The 20,791-nt window shown below is 42.2% G+C and overlaps 1 protein-coding gene across 2 annotated transcripts in view; it reads left to right on the top strand.

Annotated features, from left to right (window-relative positions):
• myo16 (myosin XVI) overlaps positions 1–20,791 on the top strand; it is a 743,507-nt gene that overhangs the window by 324,571 nt on the left and 398,145 nt on the right. For both annotated transcript variants that reach the window (XM_039745919.1, XM_039745918.1), the window contains exons 13-17: positions 1,299–1,426; positions 6,346–6,451; positions 7,595–7,712; positions 16,791–16,938; positions 19,877–19,988. In XM_039745919.1, coding sequence (XP_039601853.1) covers positions 1,299–1,426; positions 6,346–6,451; positions 7,595–7,712; positions 16,791–16,938; positions 19,877–19,988 — 612 coding nt within the window. The remainder of the gene's footprint in view (positions 1–1,298; positions 1,427–6,345; positions 6,452–7,594; positions 7,713–16,790; positions 16,939–19,876; positions 19,989–20,791) is intronic.

Below are 20,791 nucleotides of genomic sequence, written 5' to 3'. Positions count from 1 at the left end.
GCAACTATCTATTGGAATGCATTTTGCAAAGCACAAAGTAATAAAATGCTCTGCATTTATCATTCCAACAGGTGGCGCATCACAAACATTTGTAGTAATAAAATAGATTGTTGGAATCTGTTGGAATGACAAAGGCAATGCATTTTATTACTATAATTTTTTGTGATGTGCTATCTGTTGGAATAACTAATGCAATACATGTGTCTCTGTTTTTTTCCATATGGTAAGGGATTCATAGAAGCATTGTTAACATTTGTGATGTGCCATCTGTTGGAATGACATATGCAATGCATTTATTACTATAAATGTTTGCGATGTGACATCTATTGGAATAACAAATTCAACGCATGTGTCTCTGATTTTTTACCATTTGGTATGGGATTCATCAAAGCAGTGTTAATGTTTGTGATGTGCCATCTGTTGGAATGATATATGCAATACATTTTGTTACTTTGTGTGTGATGTGCCATCTGTTAGAATGACATATGCAGTGCATTTTATTACTATAAATGTTTGTGATGTGCCATCTGTTGGAATGACAAATACAACGCCTTTAATTACTATAAATATTTGTGATGCGCCAGCTGTTGGAATGAGAGAGATATAGAAATAGGGCAGATAGAGAGATAAGCAGACACACAGACACTTGTCCTTTTATTAAGGCGGATGTTAGTGTATGTACATACACTTTACAGTATTTAGGTCAACAGCTATGGGGATGTGAGCCGTGATCTCTTGTGTTTTTTCTTTTTTTTTTTTCTATTCTGTCAAATCATCAAACAGACAACAGAAGCTATTCTTCTGTTTTTGGGGTCCAGAACACCGTAACTGCAATGTGTGCATTCATTGGCTGTCAGCTCTCATGTTCATGCAGCCCACCCCTATTACTAACGTCAAAAATCAAACCTGTGTAGTTTTAGCGGAGCGAGCCCCGGCCTAGCTTGCCTGGTATGTTGGCATCATGGGAGTGTGCCCCTGAGTACCTCCGACTCACTACGATTACGTAAGTGAAGGCTACGACTGAAAATCGCTTGAAAAGTCACATGATACTGTATGATAACGCCTTACGTCAATCAAAATATAAATGGCAGGGCAGGGCAGGGCCTACCACGATAATCAAATTCCCCTCATTTACCAAAAGTGCAGGGGGTCAGCATATCAATTCTAAGCAGTGCCCACAGTGCCCGCAGTGCACCGACGCTGGATGATGTTCCCAGTTCTGTCTGAATGAGAATTTGGCCTCGATTGTTTCCATTGTCACTCCTGATGTATTCCATTAATCTATTGCTGTGTTGCAGGTCAGTCATCTTTACCGCAGCACCTCATCGAGGCTTTGTTCCTCGCTCCCGCCTCACATCTTCTCCTCTGCCGAGCGGGCTTACCATCTGATGTTCCAGGAGCGACGCCCCCAATGCTTTATCCTCAGGTAAGGCGCCGCCCGCCGTTTCGATGCCTGATTAATGTCTCTGGGAGTTGCTGCTGCTTGCCCTCGGGGCCATTTACACTTCAGATTTACAATTGATTTCCACTTATTTACTCATCTGTCTTCAATGGAGAGATTGTGGCCTCCCACTCGGCACTCCATCTTTCCTGACAAGATCTGATGGTAGCTGCGTGTCACTGGAAAAAATGGCTAATGACTTTATGAAGGAAACATATGAAGTTTTAATGTTATGGGGGCAGGCTGCTGATAAGAAGTGCAGAGTGCCCAGCGTGATGGCAAATACACGTCTGGAATTCATCATGTGGGCTTCTGTTATCTGTGACGGACAACTGGGGGCCTTGCCCAGTCGGAAAACACCCTTCTAATGGAAGTACCAGGGGGAGAGGACATCTCCACGAAAATACCTCCCCCGGGACACGAGAGGGCAGCCCCCCTTGGATTGCATCGGGGTCACCGCCAGGGGTAGGCAAAGTCGGTCCTGGAGAGCCGCAGTGGCTACAGGTTTTCTTTCCAACCCAGTTGCTTCATTAGAAACCATCCATCCATCCATTATCCAACCCTCTATATCCTAACTACAGGGTCACGGGGGTCTGCTGGAGCCAATCCCAGCCAACACAGGGCGCAAGGCAGGAAACAAACCCCAGGCAGGGTGCCAACCCACCACAGGACACACACAAACACACCCACACACCAAGCACACACTAGGGCCAATTTAGAATCGCCAGTCCACCTAACCTGCATGTCTTTGGATTGTGGGAGGAAACCGGAGCGCCCGGAGGAAACCCACACAGACACGGGGAGAACATGCAAACTCCACGCAGGGAGGACCCGGGAAGCAAACCCGGGTCTCCTAACTGCGAGGCAGCAGTGCTACCACTGCGCCACCGTGCCGCCATACTCCAAGTTTAAATCTGAACTGCAGGGCGCACACACACACACACCCACACCAAGCACACACTAGGGACACTTTAGAATCTATGATTGCCAATGTCAGACCTTATTTAATTTTATGGCTTATTAGTCTGCAATGTTAGGTTCTTATTTTGTAGATTTTTTTCCTTTCCAAGGGTATCATCCAAATGATTTGAAGCCTAAAATGGATCATTTTCAGTCTGTCACATTTTTCTATTAATCATCCATGAATGCTATTTTTATAACGTTTCCATGACTGGGGGGTCTTGCAGACCCCATCTTGCAGAACATTTTAAACTGGTTAAATCTGCCTAAAAAGCAATACAGTAACTTCAGAAATTTTTATTATCTCTGAAGTGAAGTAAATGTGAAGTCAATTTTCAATGGTTTACATGTTACCTTTGTAATAGTAATGCGTGTTCGGTGTTCTTTTCACCAAATCATAGCAGCACTAAAACAAGATGTCAGTTACACGTCTGATTCGCATACAGAACAGTCACAAGGGAATGTTCTGAATGTTCCTGGCAAACCGGAAGTTTGCACTGGGAGCAAGCGGCCATTATCTTTCTCTCCTTTGCCCTTGGGCATATGTGGCAGCGTCGCTTCTTAGCTACATTTGCTGCCATCTGCACGGTGCTGTTTCAACGAAACAGTGACTCCAGTGCTCTCAACGGAACGTTGGACACTGTGTCGTAGTGCTTGTTGTGTTTCAGAACGGCGCTCAGTCAACGGCTTCGTCAAAGATTCACCTAACTCACGCAGGAAGAGTCGACAACGATATTTCTTGCTCTGGATTGACTCCGGAAGCTGGCATTCCCATTCGGTTGTCACGGGCAATATTTCGACGTGCCGTTCTTCTGTTGAAAGGTTTCTTCATTGCCCATTTGATTGTGCCGTCACGTGACATCATTTCAGCGGATTCCTCATCGCTTGTTGATCTGTTACCGTCCTCTTCCTCCTCCGAGTCACTGTCACCAGAACGTAACTCCATTTCACTGTCATTCATTTCTGTTCCCTCATCACTTGACACAGCGTCACTTCCATCATCATTGTCCTCTTCATTTGAGCTGTCTGATGTATCAGAATCCAACAGCTCCTTCGTTATTTCAGCCGGGGCTTCACTTGCGTTGAATTTCTTTGTTGGTCGTTGACTCAATTATAACAATGCAAGATATCACAAATATACAACAGCAAAGGTACATTAAAACAGAGTCACTTTATCCATCCATCCATTTTCTAACCCGCTGAATCCGAATACAGGGTCACGGGGGTCTGCTGGAGCCAATCCCAGCCAACACAGGGCACAAGGCAGGAACCAATCCTGGGCAGGGTGCCAACCCACCGCAGAAAGTCACTTTGTACAGTTCTTAAATCATTTCATCTCTCCTTTTTATATTTTAAGATCTGAGGATTTCTAATCCCCATTTCAGGTGTCTTTAGCAAGAATGAGGTTGTGCGTGTCACATCAACCGATCCCACTAATGGGACTTCAATTCACCAAACTTTGACAAAGTGCTGGTCAGTCATAAAGGCATGTGGAGTGTCATGTTATGCTATTTCAAGGTTGCTGATCATGAATACGGTATGTAAAAATATGGCACCTTGAAATCGGATGAATCTTTTTTTTGAATCACCCTGTACTTATATACAGTACCTCATCAATACATTTCTGATCAACACCCTCAATTAGGGTGCGCTAATTCAGACTTTTTAGTTCTTGATGTGAAGATCAGCAAACCAGTGACTGTTTCAGTTTGCCCCATTTTGTTTAACTGGTGCTGTATGCTGTCTGTTTTTAATTTTTTTTTTTAAATACTAGGGGGCTTTGCCCCCTGCTCGCAACTTTGCGTCTCTGACAATCACATATGTGGATTTCACTTTCACCAAACAGCAAATCTTTTAATTCTCGTGGATACGCCTCTTCATTGGGAAGAAACACTGCTTCTCCCTGATGGCAACACGAATTACACGATCTACAAGTCCCCGGCTTAAAGTTTAAATCCAAACAATATATTCGATCTCTTTTCTCTGTTCAGTTAATTTACCGAGTCATAATTTCCGTTTGTTTGCACTAATGCGATCTTTACTATCATTTTTTTGAGACTTTCAAATTTTCGTACTTCCATTACAGTGGGATGCAAAAGTTTGGGCAACCTTGTTAATAGTCATTATTTTCCTGTATAAATCGTTGGTTGTTACGATAAAAAATGTCAGTTAAATATATCATATAGGAGACACACACAGTGATATTTGAGAAGTGAAATGAAGTTTATTGGATTTACAGAAAGTGTGCAATAATTGTTCAAACAAAATCAGGCAGGTGCATAAATTTGGGCACCGTTGTCATTTTATTGATTCCCAAACTTTTAGAACTAATTATTGGAACTCCAATTGGCTTGGTAAGCTCAGTGACCCCTGACCTACATACACAGGTGAATCCGAGTATTTAAGGGGGTCCATTGTAAGTTTCCCTCCTCCTTTGATTTTCTCTGAAGAGTAGGAACATGGGGGTCACAAAACAACTCTCAAATGACCTGAAGACAAAGATTGTTCACCATCATGGTTTAGGGGAAGGATACAGAAAGCTGTCCCAGAGATTGAAGCTGTCTGTTTCCACAGTTAGGAACATATTGAGGAAATGGAAGACCACAGGCTCAGTTCAAGTTAAGGCTCAAGTGGCAGACCAAGAAAGATTTTGGATAGACAGAAGTGACGAATGGTGAGAACAGTCAGAGTCAACCCACAGACCAGCACCAAAGACCTACAACATCATCTTGCAGCAGATGGAGTCACTGGGCATCGTTCAACCATTGGGTGCACTTTACACAAGGAGATGCTGTATGCGAGAGTGATGAAGAGGAAGCACAAACAGAGCGCTTGAGGTCTGCTCAAGCACATTTGGACAAGCCAGCTTCATTTTGGAATAAGGTGCTGTGGACTGATGAAACTAAAATGGAGTTATTTGGGCATAACAAGGGCGTTATGCATGGAGGAAAAAGAACACAGCATTCCAAGAAAAACACCTGCTACCTACAGTCAAATATGGTGGTGGTTCCATCATGCTGTGGGGCTGTGTGGCCAGTGCAGGGACTGGGAATCTTGTCAAAGTTGAGGGACGCATGGATTCCACTCAGTATCAGCAGATTCTGGAGACCAATGTCCAGGAATCAGTGACAAAGCTGAAGCTGCGCCGGGCTGGATCTTTCAACAAGACAACGACCCGAAACACTGCTCAAAATCCACTAAGGCATTCATGCAGAGGAACAAGTACAACGTTCTGGAATGGCCATCTCAGTCCCCAGACCTGAATATAATTGAAAATCTGTGGTGTGAGTTAAAGAGAGCTGTCCATGCTCGGAAGCCATCAAACCTGAATGAACTCGAGATGTTTTGTAAAGAGGAATGGTCCAAAATACCTTCAACCACAATCCAGACTCTCATTGGAACCTACAGGAAGCGTTTAGAGGCTGGAATTTCTGCAAAAGGTGGATCTACTAAATATTGATTTCATTTCTTTTTTGTGGTGCCCAAATTTATGCACCTGCCTGATTTTGTTTGAACAATTATTGCACACTTTCTGTAAATCCAATAAACGTCATTTCACTTCTCAAATATCACTTTGTGTGTCTCCTATATGATATATTTAACTGACATTTTTTATCGTAGCAACCAACGATTTATACAGGAAAATAATGACTATTAACAAGGTTGCCCAAACTTTTGCATCCCACTGTATCTCTAACCTGCTCTGCATGTGTATTGCGCCAACATTTTTGAATTCTTAACGAGGTTCCACTTTGTCATCTACTCTTTGTCTTTTATTTCTGGCCCCGTGTGTGGTTAAATCTCTTGGCACAAAGTCTCGTCTTGTAGGACATGAAAGTGTCTGTCTGAGAAAGTCACGTCTCGTCTCTCTTCCCAAGATTTTTTTATTATCATAGAGAGATTGAAATTCCTTTTCCTCAGTTCTGCATTGTTTTGTTTTTCAGTGGGGAAAGCGGCTCTGGGAAAACGGAAACCTGTAAGCACATCGTGAAGCACCTGGCGTGTCGATCTGGTACAAAGGGCTGTGCTCTGGATGCCAAAATTAAACATGTAAGTCTTTACAGGGTTAAGGTAGGCAGCAATAAAGCTCAACTAGTATATCACTGTCTCAAGGTAACCTCAGAGCAGTAACAGGGACTACTAAGGAGCTACTCAGAGATTTGGAAATTGTAGTGAGAGAAGAGCTGCTCAGATTAAATAGGCTGAAATCAAACAAATCAAAAGGAGCAGATAATATTTACCCTCGCGTTCTTAAGGAGGCTAGTGAGTACAGATATAAACCCTTGACACATATTTTTAGGAAGTCACTGTGCACTGGAGAAATTCCGAAGGACTAGAAAATGGCAAATATCATCCCATTATATAAAAAGGGTGACCAGCCAGATCCAAGCAACGATAGGCCAATTAGCTTAGCGTGCATCACATGAAAATTAATGGAAGGAATTATTAAGGATAAGATTGAGCAACACATGACAAGGAAAGGAGTTATTAGGAACAGTCACCATGAAGTCAGAAGAGGGAGGTCGTGTTTTACTAACAGGCTGGAATTCTATGATGAAGCAACAAAAGGATACGACCAGAGTGGAGCAGATGATGTTATTTATCTGGACATTCAGAAGGCATTTGATGAGGTGCCACATGAAAATTTGGCCATCAAATTAAAAGAAATGGAAGCTCAGGAGTTCACAGGGCTGGAAGCAGGTTAACGCCACACCCAGGATGGGGCAATTGCAGTATTTATAACTGATATACAGTGAAAGACGAGACACAAACGTGTTAAAGAGTTGGGACACCATCATGGTGACCCCGTATAGCTGAAAAACAACAAAGCACACAACACGTTAGGGATTTCATCTTTTCATATAGGTGCTCTGAATAGAAATTGGAGCAAAAGATGTTGGGCATCAAACTTAAAAGAGGTGCAAATTCAGGGTGTGGTGTGTCAACGGGTTCAGAATTGGCTCAGACACAGGAAGTAGAGGGTGATGGTGTGAGGAACCTCATCGGAATTGGGTGAGTTTAAGAGTGGTGGCCAGCAGGGGACAGTGCTGTGTTTAATATCTCTAAATGATTTGGATATGAATATAAAGAACAAGCTGGTTAAATCTGTAGATGATACCAAGATGGGTGGACTGAAGTAGAGTGCAAAACTTCTTGATTCACACAGCATTCTTGTCTTTACCTTTCCTTTAGGTCAGTTGTGTCCTAGAAGCCTTTGGACATGCCAGAACAAAGCTCAACGATTCATCGAGCCGCTTCATAAAGTACCTCGCACTCCAGTATTGTGAGAGAAACCGGCTTCTGGTTGGAGGTAGGTGAGTGAGGTAAAGGGTTTAGATGGGAGGAAATGTGCTGATTTTTACGATTTGTTTGTTTTTTCATTGTCTCATCCCTTCATCCAAAATGACTTCCACTTGCAGGTGAAGACCATCAAAAAACAGAACTAACATGCAGTTATATGCATTTTTACTTTCTCTTATACGAAGTATAGGGAAAGTATTGTAATCATCCAAAAATCCAATGTCGACATTTTGATGAATCTCGATGTTTTAGACCGCCCTGATTTTCTCATAAAGAAGTAAAGGGAAAATATCATAATCGTCCAAAAATCCGATGTTGACATTTTGATGAATCTCGATGTTTTAGACCGCCCTGATTTTTTCATATACGAAGTAAAGGGAAAATATCATAATTGTCCAAAAATCCGATGTCGACATTTTGATGAATCTCGTTGTTTTAGACCTCCTGAGTCCGAAAATACCATTTTTGGAATTATGTCTATGTTTCTGTGTGTGTTTGTATGTACTGTAACACGATAACTTGAATACGCTCTCACTCAAGTCAAGCAAATTTTGCATACAAGAATTAGGTACAAAACATAGATTTCTTTCAATGTCTGGACTATTTCTGCTAACTGGGAATGGTACTTTACCTTTTATGCTGTTTCAGAGTCTGATTTATTCAACTTTACAATAATTGTTAAATACATTATTAATTTGATTTGATTTGTTGTTGATGGTTCTTTAATGTACATCATATAAAAATATAATCATTGTCTTGTGGTTTACTCCTCAAATATCCATCCCCATATCTGAGTATATGAGAAAGTAGAGGGGAGACCACTCCTGAGTTTTATTTTCTTTACCCAGTGCACAATATACACCCCCAAATCAAGAAAAGTTGAGATGGTGTGCAAAATGCAAATAAAAACCACAGGGATTATTACATTTAATTTAACTTTTATTTCATTGTAGACAGTATGAACTCAAGATATTTCATATTTTGTCTGGTCAGCCTCATTTCATTTGTTAATATACAGTCATATGAAAAAATTTGGGACCCCCTCTCAGCCTGCATAATAATTGACTCTCCTTTCAACAATAAAGATAGCAGTGGTGTGTCTTTCATTTACTAGGAACATCGGAGTACTGCGGTGTTTTCTGAACAAAGATTTTTAGTGACGCAGTATTTAGTTGTATGAAATGAAATCAAATGTGAAAAACTGGCTGTGCACAAATGTGTGTCCCCTTGTCATTGTGCTGATTTGAATGCCTGTCTCTGCTCAATGCTGATTACTTGGTTGGATGAGCTTGTGAAGCCTTGAACTTCATAGACAGGAGTGTCCAATCATGAGTGGTCAAAGGTATTTAAGGTGGTCAATTACAAGTTGTGCTTCCTTCCCTTTGACTCTCCTCGGAAGAGTGACAGACAGCATGGGATCCTCAAAGCAACTCTCCAAAGATCTGAAAACAAAGATTGTTGAGTCTCCTGGTTTAGGTGAAGGCTACAAAAAGCCATCTCAGAGGTTTAAACTGTCAGTTTCAAGTGTAAGGAATGGAATCAGGAAATGGAAGGCCACAGGCACAGTTGCTGTTAAACCAGCTCAGATCTGACAGGCCAAGAACAATACAGGAGCGGCATATGAGCAGGATTGTGAGAATGGGTACAGACAACCACAGATCACCTCCAAAGACCTACAAGAACATCTCGCTGCAGATGGTGTATCTGTACATCGGTCTACAATTCAGCGCAATTTGAACAAAGAACATCTGTATGGCAGGGTGATGAGAAAGAAGCCCTTTCTGCACTCACGCCACAAACAGAGTCACTTGTTGTATGCCAATGCTCATTTAGACAAGCCAGATTCATTTTGGAACAAAGTGCTTTGGACTGATGAAACACAAATGGAGTTATTTGGTCAGAACAAAAAGCGCTTTGCATGGCGGAAGAAGAACACTGCATTCCAAGATAAATACCTGCTACCTCCTGTCACATTTGGTGGAGGTCCCATCATGATGTGGGGCTGTGTGGCCAGTTCAGGGACTGGGGTCCTTGTTAAAGTTGAGTGTTGGATGAATTCAACCCAATATCAACAAATTCTTCAGGAAAATGTTCAAGCATCAGTCACAAAGTTGAAGTCACGCAGGGGTTGGATATTCCAACAAGACAAGGATCCAAAACACAGTTGGAAATCTACAAAGGCATTCATGCAGAGGGATAAGTACAATGTTCTGGAATGGCCGTCACAGTCCTCTGACTTGAATATCATCGAAAATCTATGGGATGATTTGAAGCAGACTGTCCATCAAATTGAACTGAACTGGAGAGATTTTGTATGAAGAATGGTCAGAAATACCTCCATCCAGAATCCAGACACTCATCACAGGCTATAGGAGGACAACGTCTGGAGGCTCAAAGGAGCAAAAGGAGGCTCAGCTAAGTATTGATGTCATATCTCTGTTGGGGTGCCCACATTTATACACCTGTCTAATTTTGTTATGATGCATATTTCATATTTTCTGTTACTCCAGTAAACTTAATGTCACTGCTGAAATCCTACTGTGTCCATAAGGCATGTCAGATATTAAAAGGAAGTTGCTCAGATAATGATAAACAAAAATCCAAAGAATTAAGAGGGGTTCCCAAACTTTTTCATATGACTGTACATCCATTCCTGCATTTCAGGCCTGCAACACGTTCCAAAAAATAAGTTGGGACGGAGGCAAATTGGGGACAGTAATAAGGTAAAATAATGAAATAATTGAAAATGAAAGCTGATTTCGAAGAAACGGGTTCAGCTTTAAAAAAAGAAGTCCCCAGGTAGAGCTGCTTTTCATACTGGAGGCCAGACAATCGATGGCATCTATTCGACGATTGTTTTTGGAAGGCACCTCATTTCACACAAAATGGTGACATTCCATGGCCTCAGAGGTCCCCAGATCTCAATGTTTGCGATTTTTTTTTTTATCCTGTCGGGATATCTTAAAAGCAAAGTGTACCGCACACATCCTGCAACCATTGCTGAACTCAAAAGGAGGATTGAAAAGGAAATCTCTGGCATTCCCCTTGACATGTTATGATCAATCAATCAATCAATCAACATTTATTTATATAGCACATTTTCATACAAAAAAAATGTAGCTCAAAGTGCTTTACAAAATGAAGGATAGAAAATAGAAGACACAATAAAAAATAAACATAAGTCAACATTAATTAACATAGAATAAGTAAGGTCCGATGGCCAGGGTGGACAGAAAAAACAAAAAAAACTCCAAAGGCTGGAGAAATAAATAAAATCTGTAGGGATTCCAGACCACGAGACCGCCCAGTCCCCTCTGGGCAATGATGAGGCTCTCAGAATGTGTACGGAGAAATGGACAGCACCTTCATGATCTTGTTCTTCTTCTTCTTTTGGCTGCTCCCGTTAGGGGTTACCACAGCGGATCATCTTCTTCCATATCTTTCTGTCCTCTTCATCTTGCTCCGCTACACCCACCACCATCATGTCCTCTCTCACCACATCCATAAACCTTCTCTTAGGCCTTCCTCTTCTCCTCTTACCTGTCAGCTCTATCCTTACCATCCTTCTCCCATTATACCCAGCATCTCTCCACTCCACATGTCCAAGCCAACGCAATCTCGCCTCTCTGACTTTGTCTGCCAACCATCCAACTTGAGCTGACCCTCTAATGTCCTCATTTCTAATCCTGTCCATCTTCGTCACACTCAATGCAAATCTTAACATCTTTAACTCTGCCACCTCCAGCTCTGTCTCCTGCTTTCTGGTCTGTGCCACCGTCTCCAACCCATATAACATAACGACGCCTTCATGATGTTTTCTTCAAAACATAAAATGAATATTGAATGACGATTGATTACCATCATGAATTGCATATCCTGTACAATACATTTCATCATTAAATGTATTTTGTAATGTGTTTATCCGTGCATTGAACGTCAATTGAAAATTTCCCGTTTCCCTGCGCCACCCTTTTGCCACACCATTACCGGACTGGTAAAATTATTTCTGTACCTTAAGAAACGCTGGCTTGTGAGATGACTTTCTCATTGTCTCATAAGTAATTATTTCGAGAGCCACAAGTATATGAATGTATTTATTGCAGAGCTTCTGTTAACATGTTTTCATGTAGAATATAATTTATCTTTTGTAGTAGACGGCACCCAAAATGTTTTACAGGTACAGCAATATTACGAGACTAAATTAAAAATGTAACAATCAATTTGAAAATCACGTGGTAACTGCAATAGATAGAAGCTGATGCAATACAATATGTTCATGATGGCTTCTGGGTAGCACTGTGCAGTACTATGCCATTAGTCAAGCTGAAGCTAAGGTCAAATGAACATAAACACGCCGCTGTTTAGCAATGCACCATAGCGAGATTTCTTGGGAGTAAACGGGTACGAGTGAACCTCCATAATATTCCTGGTGAATTGGGTTTGAGAGGCTTCATCATTGCCAGGGCCATCTTAACACATGGGCATGCTGGGCAGTTGCCCCACGAGCATAGGGGCCCCATGCCTATCTATGTATGTTGTGAAATGCTGAATGGTTGTGTAGGTATGGTACCCCAGTGCACTGCTTTGCCCGGAGGCCTGTAATGCTGTTGAGACGGCCCTGATCATTGTGCAACAGTAGCTGTGTGACAAAAAAGGCAAACTAATTATGACTCGGTGCAAGAAAAAGCAAAATGTAAGCCCTCTAGGTCTTGTTACACAGTACAGCGGCTGTTAACGTTCATGTCAGGGGTAATGTGGACGTCACTAAGCCTTGCGCTGTGGTAGCTTGGAGTAACACAAGGAGCACGTGGATCGAGGGGATGAGACACTGACATTCTACCCTGTCATGGGGAAGCAACTGAAAATATATAAGACTGAGTGCAGAAAGAAACACACATCTATTGTCCTGATTGTGACGTCGGATTGGGCGTAGGCGACTGTTTCAAAAAACATCACATGGAGGACACTAAACACTAAATCTGCCTCAGTACAGTGGTGGGCATTCAGTGGACCTTTCCTAGTGTATTTATTTTGGTAAGGGAGAGCGCTCCCTTTTATTACAGACCCGGGAGAACTTCCGTTGCCAGGGCGATTGCCCAATTTGAGTACTTCCAGGTCACATGGAAGCCCATTACAGCAGGGAGTTTGCGACACAGCCCTGTTGTCCGGCAGAGCAGCCCTGCTGGCTTCCCACTGGGTATTTGTATCCAGGGCTGCTGCCATCTAGCATGGTGGGCGAGTTAAAAGCTCCCAGCGATGTCTTTTCTTTCAAGTGGGCTGTACGTCCATTCCTTCTGGTCATTCCTTCTGGGTCTGATCACTTTAGGAGCCTCCCATCCCGGCAAGGAACCACCATCCCCTCTTCTGGCCAGGATGCCCGTCCAGCCCATGTGGCATCTACAATATAAATATATATATATATATATAATGTCTATGTGTGAAAGTGTGTGTGTCTGTCCAGCCCGGACGTGAGAGGTGGAGTCGGGGTGAGGGCTCTTCCTCTGAGGAGACAGAAAACTTGCTTAGCCACTAATAACATGAGCAGGGCGAACACGTCAGCAAAACGAAACCTCCGAAGAAAGATAAAGATGCTTAGCTGCTAAGTGGTATCCCATTTACTTTTCCTCCCGCTGCTAATACACAAGCGAGGCGAGCACATTGGCAAAACAAAACCTTCAAAGAAAGAGAAGCTCACTTAGCCGCTTAATACACAAGCGAGGCGAGAACGTTGGCAAAACGAATCCTCCTAGGAGAGAGATGCCCAGAGTCGTTCCTTTCAATTACCTGACTATCTCCACAGTTCAATTGCTTTTCTGACGATTTCAATAGTTTCTAGGACCTTGAGATTTCTACATCACAGCTAGTATATGTATATACACTCACCTAAAGGATTATTAGGACCACCACACTAATACGGTGTTTGACCCCCTTTCGCCTTCAGAACTGCCTTAATTCTACGTGGCATTGATTCAACAAGGTGCTAAAAGCATTCTTTAGAAATGTTGGCCCATATTGATAGGATAGCATCTTGCAGTTGATGGAGATTTGTGGGATGCACATCCAGGGCACGAAGCTCCCGTTCCACCACATCCCAAAGATGCTCTATTGGGTTGAGATCTGGTGACTGTGGGGGCCATTTTAGTACAGTGAACTCATTGTCATGTTCAAGAAACCAATTTGAAATGATTCGAGCTTTGTGACATGGTGCATCATCCTGCTGGAAGTAGCCATCAGAGGATGGGTACATGGTGGTCATGAAGGGATGGACATGGTCAGAAACAATGCTCAGGTAGCCCATGGCATTTAAACGATGCCCAATTGGCACTAAGGGGCCTAAAGTGTGCCATGGATCCATGTTCTCATTCTGTTTACGCCAAATTCTGACTCCACCATTTGAGTGTCTCAACAGAAATCGAGACTCATCAGGCCAGGCAACATTTTTCCAGTCTTCAACTGTCCAATTTTGGTGAGCTCGTGCAAATTGTAGCCTCTTTTTCCTATTTGTAGTGGAGATGAGTGGTACCAGTTTGGAGTTGAGGAGATTGTTTTGACCAGGACCACACCCCTGAATGCATTGAAGCAACTGCCATGTGATTGGTTGATTAGACAATTGCATTCATGAGAAATTGAACAGGTGTTCCTAATAATCCTTTAGGTGAGTGTATATCTATGTGTGTGGGTGGCACGGTGCCGCAGTGGGTAGCCCTGCTGCCTTGCAGTAAGGAGGCCTGGATTCGCTTCCCGGGTCCTCCCTGTGTGAAGTTTGCATGTTCTCCCCGTGTCTGCATTGGTTTCCTCCCACAGTCCAAAGACATGCAGGTTAGGTGCATTGGCGATTCTAAATTGTCCCTGGTGTGTGCTTGGTGTGTGGGTGTGCCATGCGGTGGGCTGGCGCTCTGCCCGGAGTTTTTTCCTGCCTTGCATCCTCTGTTGGCTGGGATTGGCTCCAGCAGACCCCCATGACACTGTGTTAGGGTATAGCGTATATATATATATATGTGTATATACTGTATGTATATATATGTGACTTCCACATTAACCCCTGACATGAACACTGACAGCTGCTGCATTGTGAGCCTTGTTTAGAAGGATTGTCCTTGCACTTGCTCACAGTCACTTTGCCTTTTTATCATGCATCTACTGGCACACCATAGTGGAGCTTCATGTGACCGAATTCAGCAAACATATCATGGTAGTGCTGTATCATTAGAACAATAGAACAATCTGGACGTGAACAGGCCATTCAGCCCAGCAAAGCTTGCCAGTCCTGTCCACTTATTTCTTCTAAAATACATCAAGTCGAGTTTTGAAAGTCCCTAAAGTCCTCCTGTCCACCACACTACTTGGTCGCTTATTCCAAGTTTCTGTGGTTCTCTGAGTAAAGAAAAACTTCCTAATGTTTGTGTGAAATTTCCCCTTCACAAGTTTCCAACTGTGTCCCCTTGTTCTTGATGAACTCATTTTAAAGTCATCGTCTCGATCCACTGGACTAATTCACTTCAGAATGTTAAACTCTTCAATCAGGTCACCTCTTAATCTTCTTTTGCTTAAACTGTAAAGGCTCAGCTCTTTTAATCTTTCCTCATAACTCATTCCCAGTAGTCCTGGAATCAGCCCAGTCGCTCTTCTCTGGACCACCTCTAGCACTGCTGTGTCGTTTTTGTAGCCTGGAGACCCAAACTGCACCCAGGACTCCAGATGAGGCCTCACCAGTGTGTTATAAAGCCTGAGCAGAACCCCATGTGACTTGTACTGCACACGTCAAGGCGCTATATAACCTGACATTCTGTTAGCCTTCTTAATGTCTTCTGAACACTGTCTGACAGTTAATAGTGTCGAGTCCACTATGATTTTGTTTCTTTGGTAAAATTCTCGAATAAAAGTGCATGAGTTTATTTGATATTTGATATTTACACTTCACATCATTGATACTGTAATATGGAAAAAGTTTCTGCTTTAGGTATGTCTTCAGCATTTCTTGCCTCACATTTCCTGTCATCCTACACTTACCCAGATCATTGTAGACACGGAACACACATGAAATGTATGTATTCAAAATAACAGTATATTATTTACCCAATACTGTATAACTCCAGGCACCTCAATCCCAGATAAAGAGACTTGAGCTCTGAGAATTTTGCGCAGGCCACCACCACAAATAAACTGGAAAAAGAAACAGAAGAGAGAGTAGGGGTCAGTACGGATTTTAGAGCCACTATGAATAGTTATTATGATGAATTGAACATACAGAGTATCAGGATTAAGTTAAAGTGAAGTTAGGAGGAAGCCATGTTACAGTAATGTGTTTTAAGCAGTTTTTTAAAGTGCTCCACTGTATCAGCCTGGCGAATTCCTATTGGATTATTATTATTATTATTATTATTGGATTATTAGATAGATAGATAGATACAGTAGATGTGAACTTTTTTTCGTCCCCAGGGGGAAATTTGGCCTTTTACAGAAGCTCTTTAAATAAATAAATAATCAATGGGTAGATAAATAAATAGCACAGAATGTTTTTGGTTTTGGGCAGTATGACGTTATTTCATCCACTAGATGGCAGCAGAATGCTGTCCCAAGTGTTTTTTGGATTTAACACTGTATATACAGTACAGTACAGTAATTCCATAGAATTCCAAGCCTGAGTCCTGCTTGGAGTTAACACCAAGGAGGTTAATACGAGTGTCAATGATGAATAAAAGCTTGAGGTGATTTATCTTCTCGCATTGTCTTGAGCATCACAGCTCCAAAAATACACAATCATGGAATAGCTGGAAAGGCCCAAGAGATATTCAAAGATGAATCCTTTGAATGTGAACTTGAAATCATAAAGTGTCAGTAAACAGTTTTATTTAAACAGCTTTTGCGCTAAGTGAAAATGTCTTAACTTCGATGACTATTGTCAACAGACTAATTCTGTCAGTTTCCACGTATTTTCGTGCTATAGGAGAGAAAATGGGTGGGGGGCACTTTTGAGGTCAGGTAATGCTTAGAGGTTTTTTCCATTTCAAGTGACTCTACTTAGTTGATGTAATTTTATTAACAGACAGGTACCATCACCTAATTGTCCGCTTTTTCTTCTTCACAGCTCGACTTCACACATATTTGTTGGAAAAGTCGCGCCTTGTTTCGCCTCCACCGAATCAGAGCAATTTTAATATTTTCTACCTGATGGCTGACGGGATGTCCTGCGAGGAGAAGTGTGGTCTGTACCTCAACAACTTACTTGCCCACAGGTAAGCAGCTCTTGCGACTCTCCACTTTTCGCATTGCCGTCGATGTTCTAAGGCTGTCTTTCATTTAGTAGGCCTGTGGTTAATAAGCACATGTCCACAGTCAAAAACTCAAACAGAACAAAACAACAAATGTGCACTGACCTGATGGAGCAAGTAAATGATTTCCAGGAAATTCTCAAAAGCTGTTTTATCATCATTATGGTCAGAAAGAGGTGAAGCTCTATTCCAGTTTAAAACAGTCGTTTTTAATGATGTAAAAGTTCACAATCATGGTATTGTAACAGTGCTGACAAGCTGCATCAGACAACAGCTAGCAGAGCGTCATTCAAAAGTGCAGCTTTGTTGCCAGCAGCAGGGGAGCCTATAAAAAAATGGCAAGCCTACCAAAGTCTCACACACTCCAGTTAGTGTTAGTGTCCTTCTAAGGACAGTGAGCTACATAAAAGAGCAAAGTAGACAGGAAGAAACAGTTGGGTTGGTCCTCATGAGTGGTTTGCACTTCTTGATTGGTGTCAGAGTAGGATGAGGAGAAGATGTGAACTCTGATTTAGCAAAGTGCTGAGTGCCATGAGTTACTGGTGAGATGTGGAAAAAGTGCAGGAAGGAAGACAGCTGGGACAGTGCTAACTCTGAGCAAAATGTCCAAGGATCCTTCTGAATTTCCGAGGAATGTTTATCCACCCATCCATCCATCCATTATCCAACCCGCTATATCCTAACTACAGGGTCACGGGGGTCTGCTGGAGCAATCCCAGCCAACACAGGGTGCAAGGCAGGAAACAAACCCTGGGCAGGGTGCCAGCCCACCACAGGGCACACACACACACACACAATTTAGAATCGCCAATGCACCTAACCTGCATGTCTCTGGACTGGGAGGAAACCCACACAGACACGGGGAGAACATGCAAACTGTACACAGGGAGGACCCGGGAAGCAAACCCAGGTCTCCTAACTGCGAGGCAGCAACGCTACCCACTGAGCCACCATGCCGCCGAGGAATGTTTATGACCTCCAAAATTAAATTAAAGTAATACATTTCATCACGTTATTGCTGCTATTTTCCTGAGGTAAGGATACATTTCCGTTCATTTATTTGTTCGCAGCTACCACCGTGAGTGGAATTTTCAGATAAATAAAGAAGTCAAGAAAAAAAAAAAGTATAAAACTACACCTGGGTCCGAAAATATTTAGTGAAACACTACCATTTTTCATAAAATGGTTCTGAAATGTGTAAATCTAGAATCCACTTCAGTAAAAGGTTAAGTGCCTGTATGTCCATCTGGTTTCTGTGTCTCTGTCATTCCAACAAATGGTGGATTACAAACATTTGCAGTGATAAAATACATTGCATTTTTCATTCCAACAGATGGCGCACCTCAAACAGGAAAACTGCTTTTATGAATCCCATACCAGATGGCATATAACAGAAATGTATGTGTTGTATTTGATATGGGCGACACGGTGGCGCAGTGGTAGCGCTGCTGCCTCGCAGTTAGGAGACACGGGTTCACTTCCCGGGTCCTCCCTGCGTGGAGTTTGCATGTTCTCCCCGTGTCTGCGTGGGTTTCCTCCGGCTCGGTTTCCTCCCACAATCCAAAGACATGCAGGTTAGGTGGATTGGCGATTCTAAATTGGCCCTAGTGTGTGCTTGGTGTGTGGGTGTGTTTGTGTGTGTCCTGCGGTGGGTTGGCACCCTGCCCAGGATTGGTTCCTGCCTTGTGCCCTGTGTTGGCTGGGATTGGCTCCAGCAGACCCCCGTGACCCTGTATTCGGATTCAGCGGGTTAGAAAATGGATGGATGGATGTATTTGATATTCTAACAGATGGCGCATCACAAACATTTCTACTAATGCATTTTGTTACTTCTACTACTACTAATAATAATAATGATAATCGTCATCATAGTAATAAATAAAAATAATAGAGAAAGGAAAACCAAAATAAGGCAATAGGACTTGCCTAAGAAGGCAGTGAAGAATCCAGAAAAATCAATGTTCACAAGAAAGTGGGCTGCAATTGTCAATGAACAACTGAACAATCTGCTCTCAGCTTCACAACATACAGTACAGGCTGAGGGGCGGTCCTTCAGTAGTGACATCACGGTGCCCCGCCTCTTGAGATTCCACTCACAAAACAGAAGGGACATAAAAGAGCAAAGAAACACAATACGTAGAGCAGATACTAAATTATAAATAACAGAAAATATTTACTTGGGTTGTTGAATAATTACCATTGACACATGAAATTAACATGATAATACTTCTGCTAATCTGTTAACACTTCACACATTTCAAATATTGCTAGTAATGTTTGGATGGGTGTGCCTTGTAAGTGCTGTTTACAACTATATGCATAGTGTGTGTGTGTGTGTGTTAATGCATAAAAAATGCTTCATTTAAGAGCACATTTTCCCCTGGCAGATAACTGCATACCATGATTGTGAAAAAATGTTTCTGACATTTTCAGGTTATCGTTTAATAAATTCATTGTAGTGTGTAAAGTAGTTAGTGTAACCTGTGATATGAAGATGGTATGGCTGTCCAAAGAGCCAAAAAACTTGGAGGTCCAAGTTTATGTTCTTCTGAAAGAAGGCAGCTGGCAAAGAGTGCCATCAGATTCCTCAGGCACTTAGTTGCTGCCCTCAGTGCTCTCTGTAAGTTATTACCTGTGGAGTTTTCATGGTTTTACTCCAGGCTTTACTAGCACATTCTGAGAGGTTGATGCCCTGGTCATCTCAGTGTGCACCTTGTATGTTACCCAATTTGCCCCAATTCTGCTTAGCTTGGCTTCAACTGGGATTGGTTTTGCTTCACCGCCATCACCCTGAAAGGGTGAATAGCAGATGAATGTGCAGGATGAGATGATTGGCCACTCCGCACAAGGAGCACATGTTGCATTGGTAGTTAACAGGTGTTTACTGGAATTTCTCACACAGGTACCTGAGTCAAAGTGCAGTTGGAGAAACATCTGATGCTGCAACCTCTCCAAATCGGGAAAAATTCACCGCACTGAAGCAAGCGTTCAAGGTGCTGGGCTTCAACAGTCTGGTATGTACAGTTAGGGGCATCCTAGGCAGCGGGCTTGTGTTCATGTATCATCTATCTATCTGTTATATAGTGCCTTTCATATCTATCTATCTATCTATCTATCTATCTATCTATCTATCTATCTATCTATCTATCTATCTATCTATCTATCTATCATATAGTGCCTTCTATCTATCTATCTATCTATCTATCTATCTATCTATCTATCTATCTATCTATCTATCTATCTATCTATCTATCATTATATAGTGCCTTCTATCTATCTATCTATCTATCTATCACACAGGTGTCGAATTCCAGTCCTGGAGGGCCGCAGTGGCTGCACGTTTTCATTCTAACCATCTTCTTCATTAGTGATCAATTTTTGCTGCTAATTAACTTCTTTTGCCTCAGTTTAAATTAACTTGACTCAGGCCTTTTAGTTGTCTCTTTTTCTTTAATTAGCAGCCAAACAATAATGAGACACACAACAAGCCGCCACATGTCCACCTCACCTGCACCCATCACACATTATCTAAAAATAAAGAAAGGTAACAGCCTTGGTAAGGTTGATTGCTCAGGTTGCCAAAACATCTTGACAATGTTCTTAGAAAAAACAGAAAAATCAACAGTTTTGGAAATGTCTGCTGTGGCAGAATGAGAGCAACAACAAGCCATGGAATTAAATAACGGCTTTAAATTAACAGCAAGAATCAGCTTCTCATTAAAAAACTGATTGGAGTGAAATTGTTTTAGCTGGTCATCTGTTGGCTCGTTTCACATTTTGTTTAATTTCGGCTGCCATTTAATGAAGAAAGGAATCA

Source organism: Polypterus senegalus, chromosome 2 (genome assembly GCF_016835505.1).
Source record: "Polypterus senegalus isolate Bchr_013 chromosome 2, ASM1683550v1, whole genome shotgun sequence".
Classification (NCBI taxonomy): domain Eukaryota; kingdom Metazoa; phylum Chordata; class Cladistia; order Polypteriformes; family Polypteridae; genus Polypterus; species Polypterus senegalus.
This window is presented reverse-complemented; position numbering and strand designations above follow the sequence as displayed.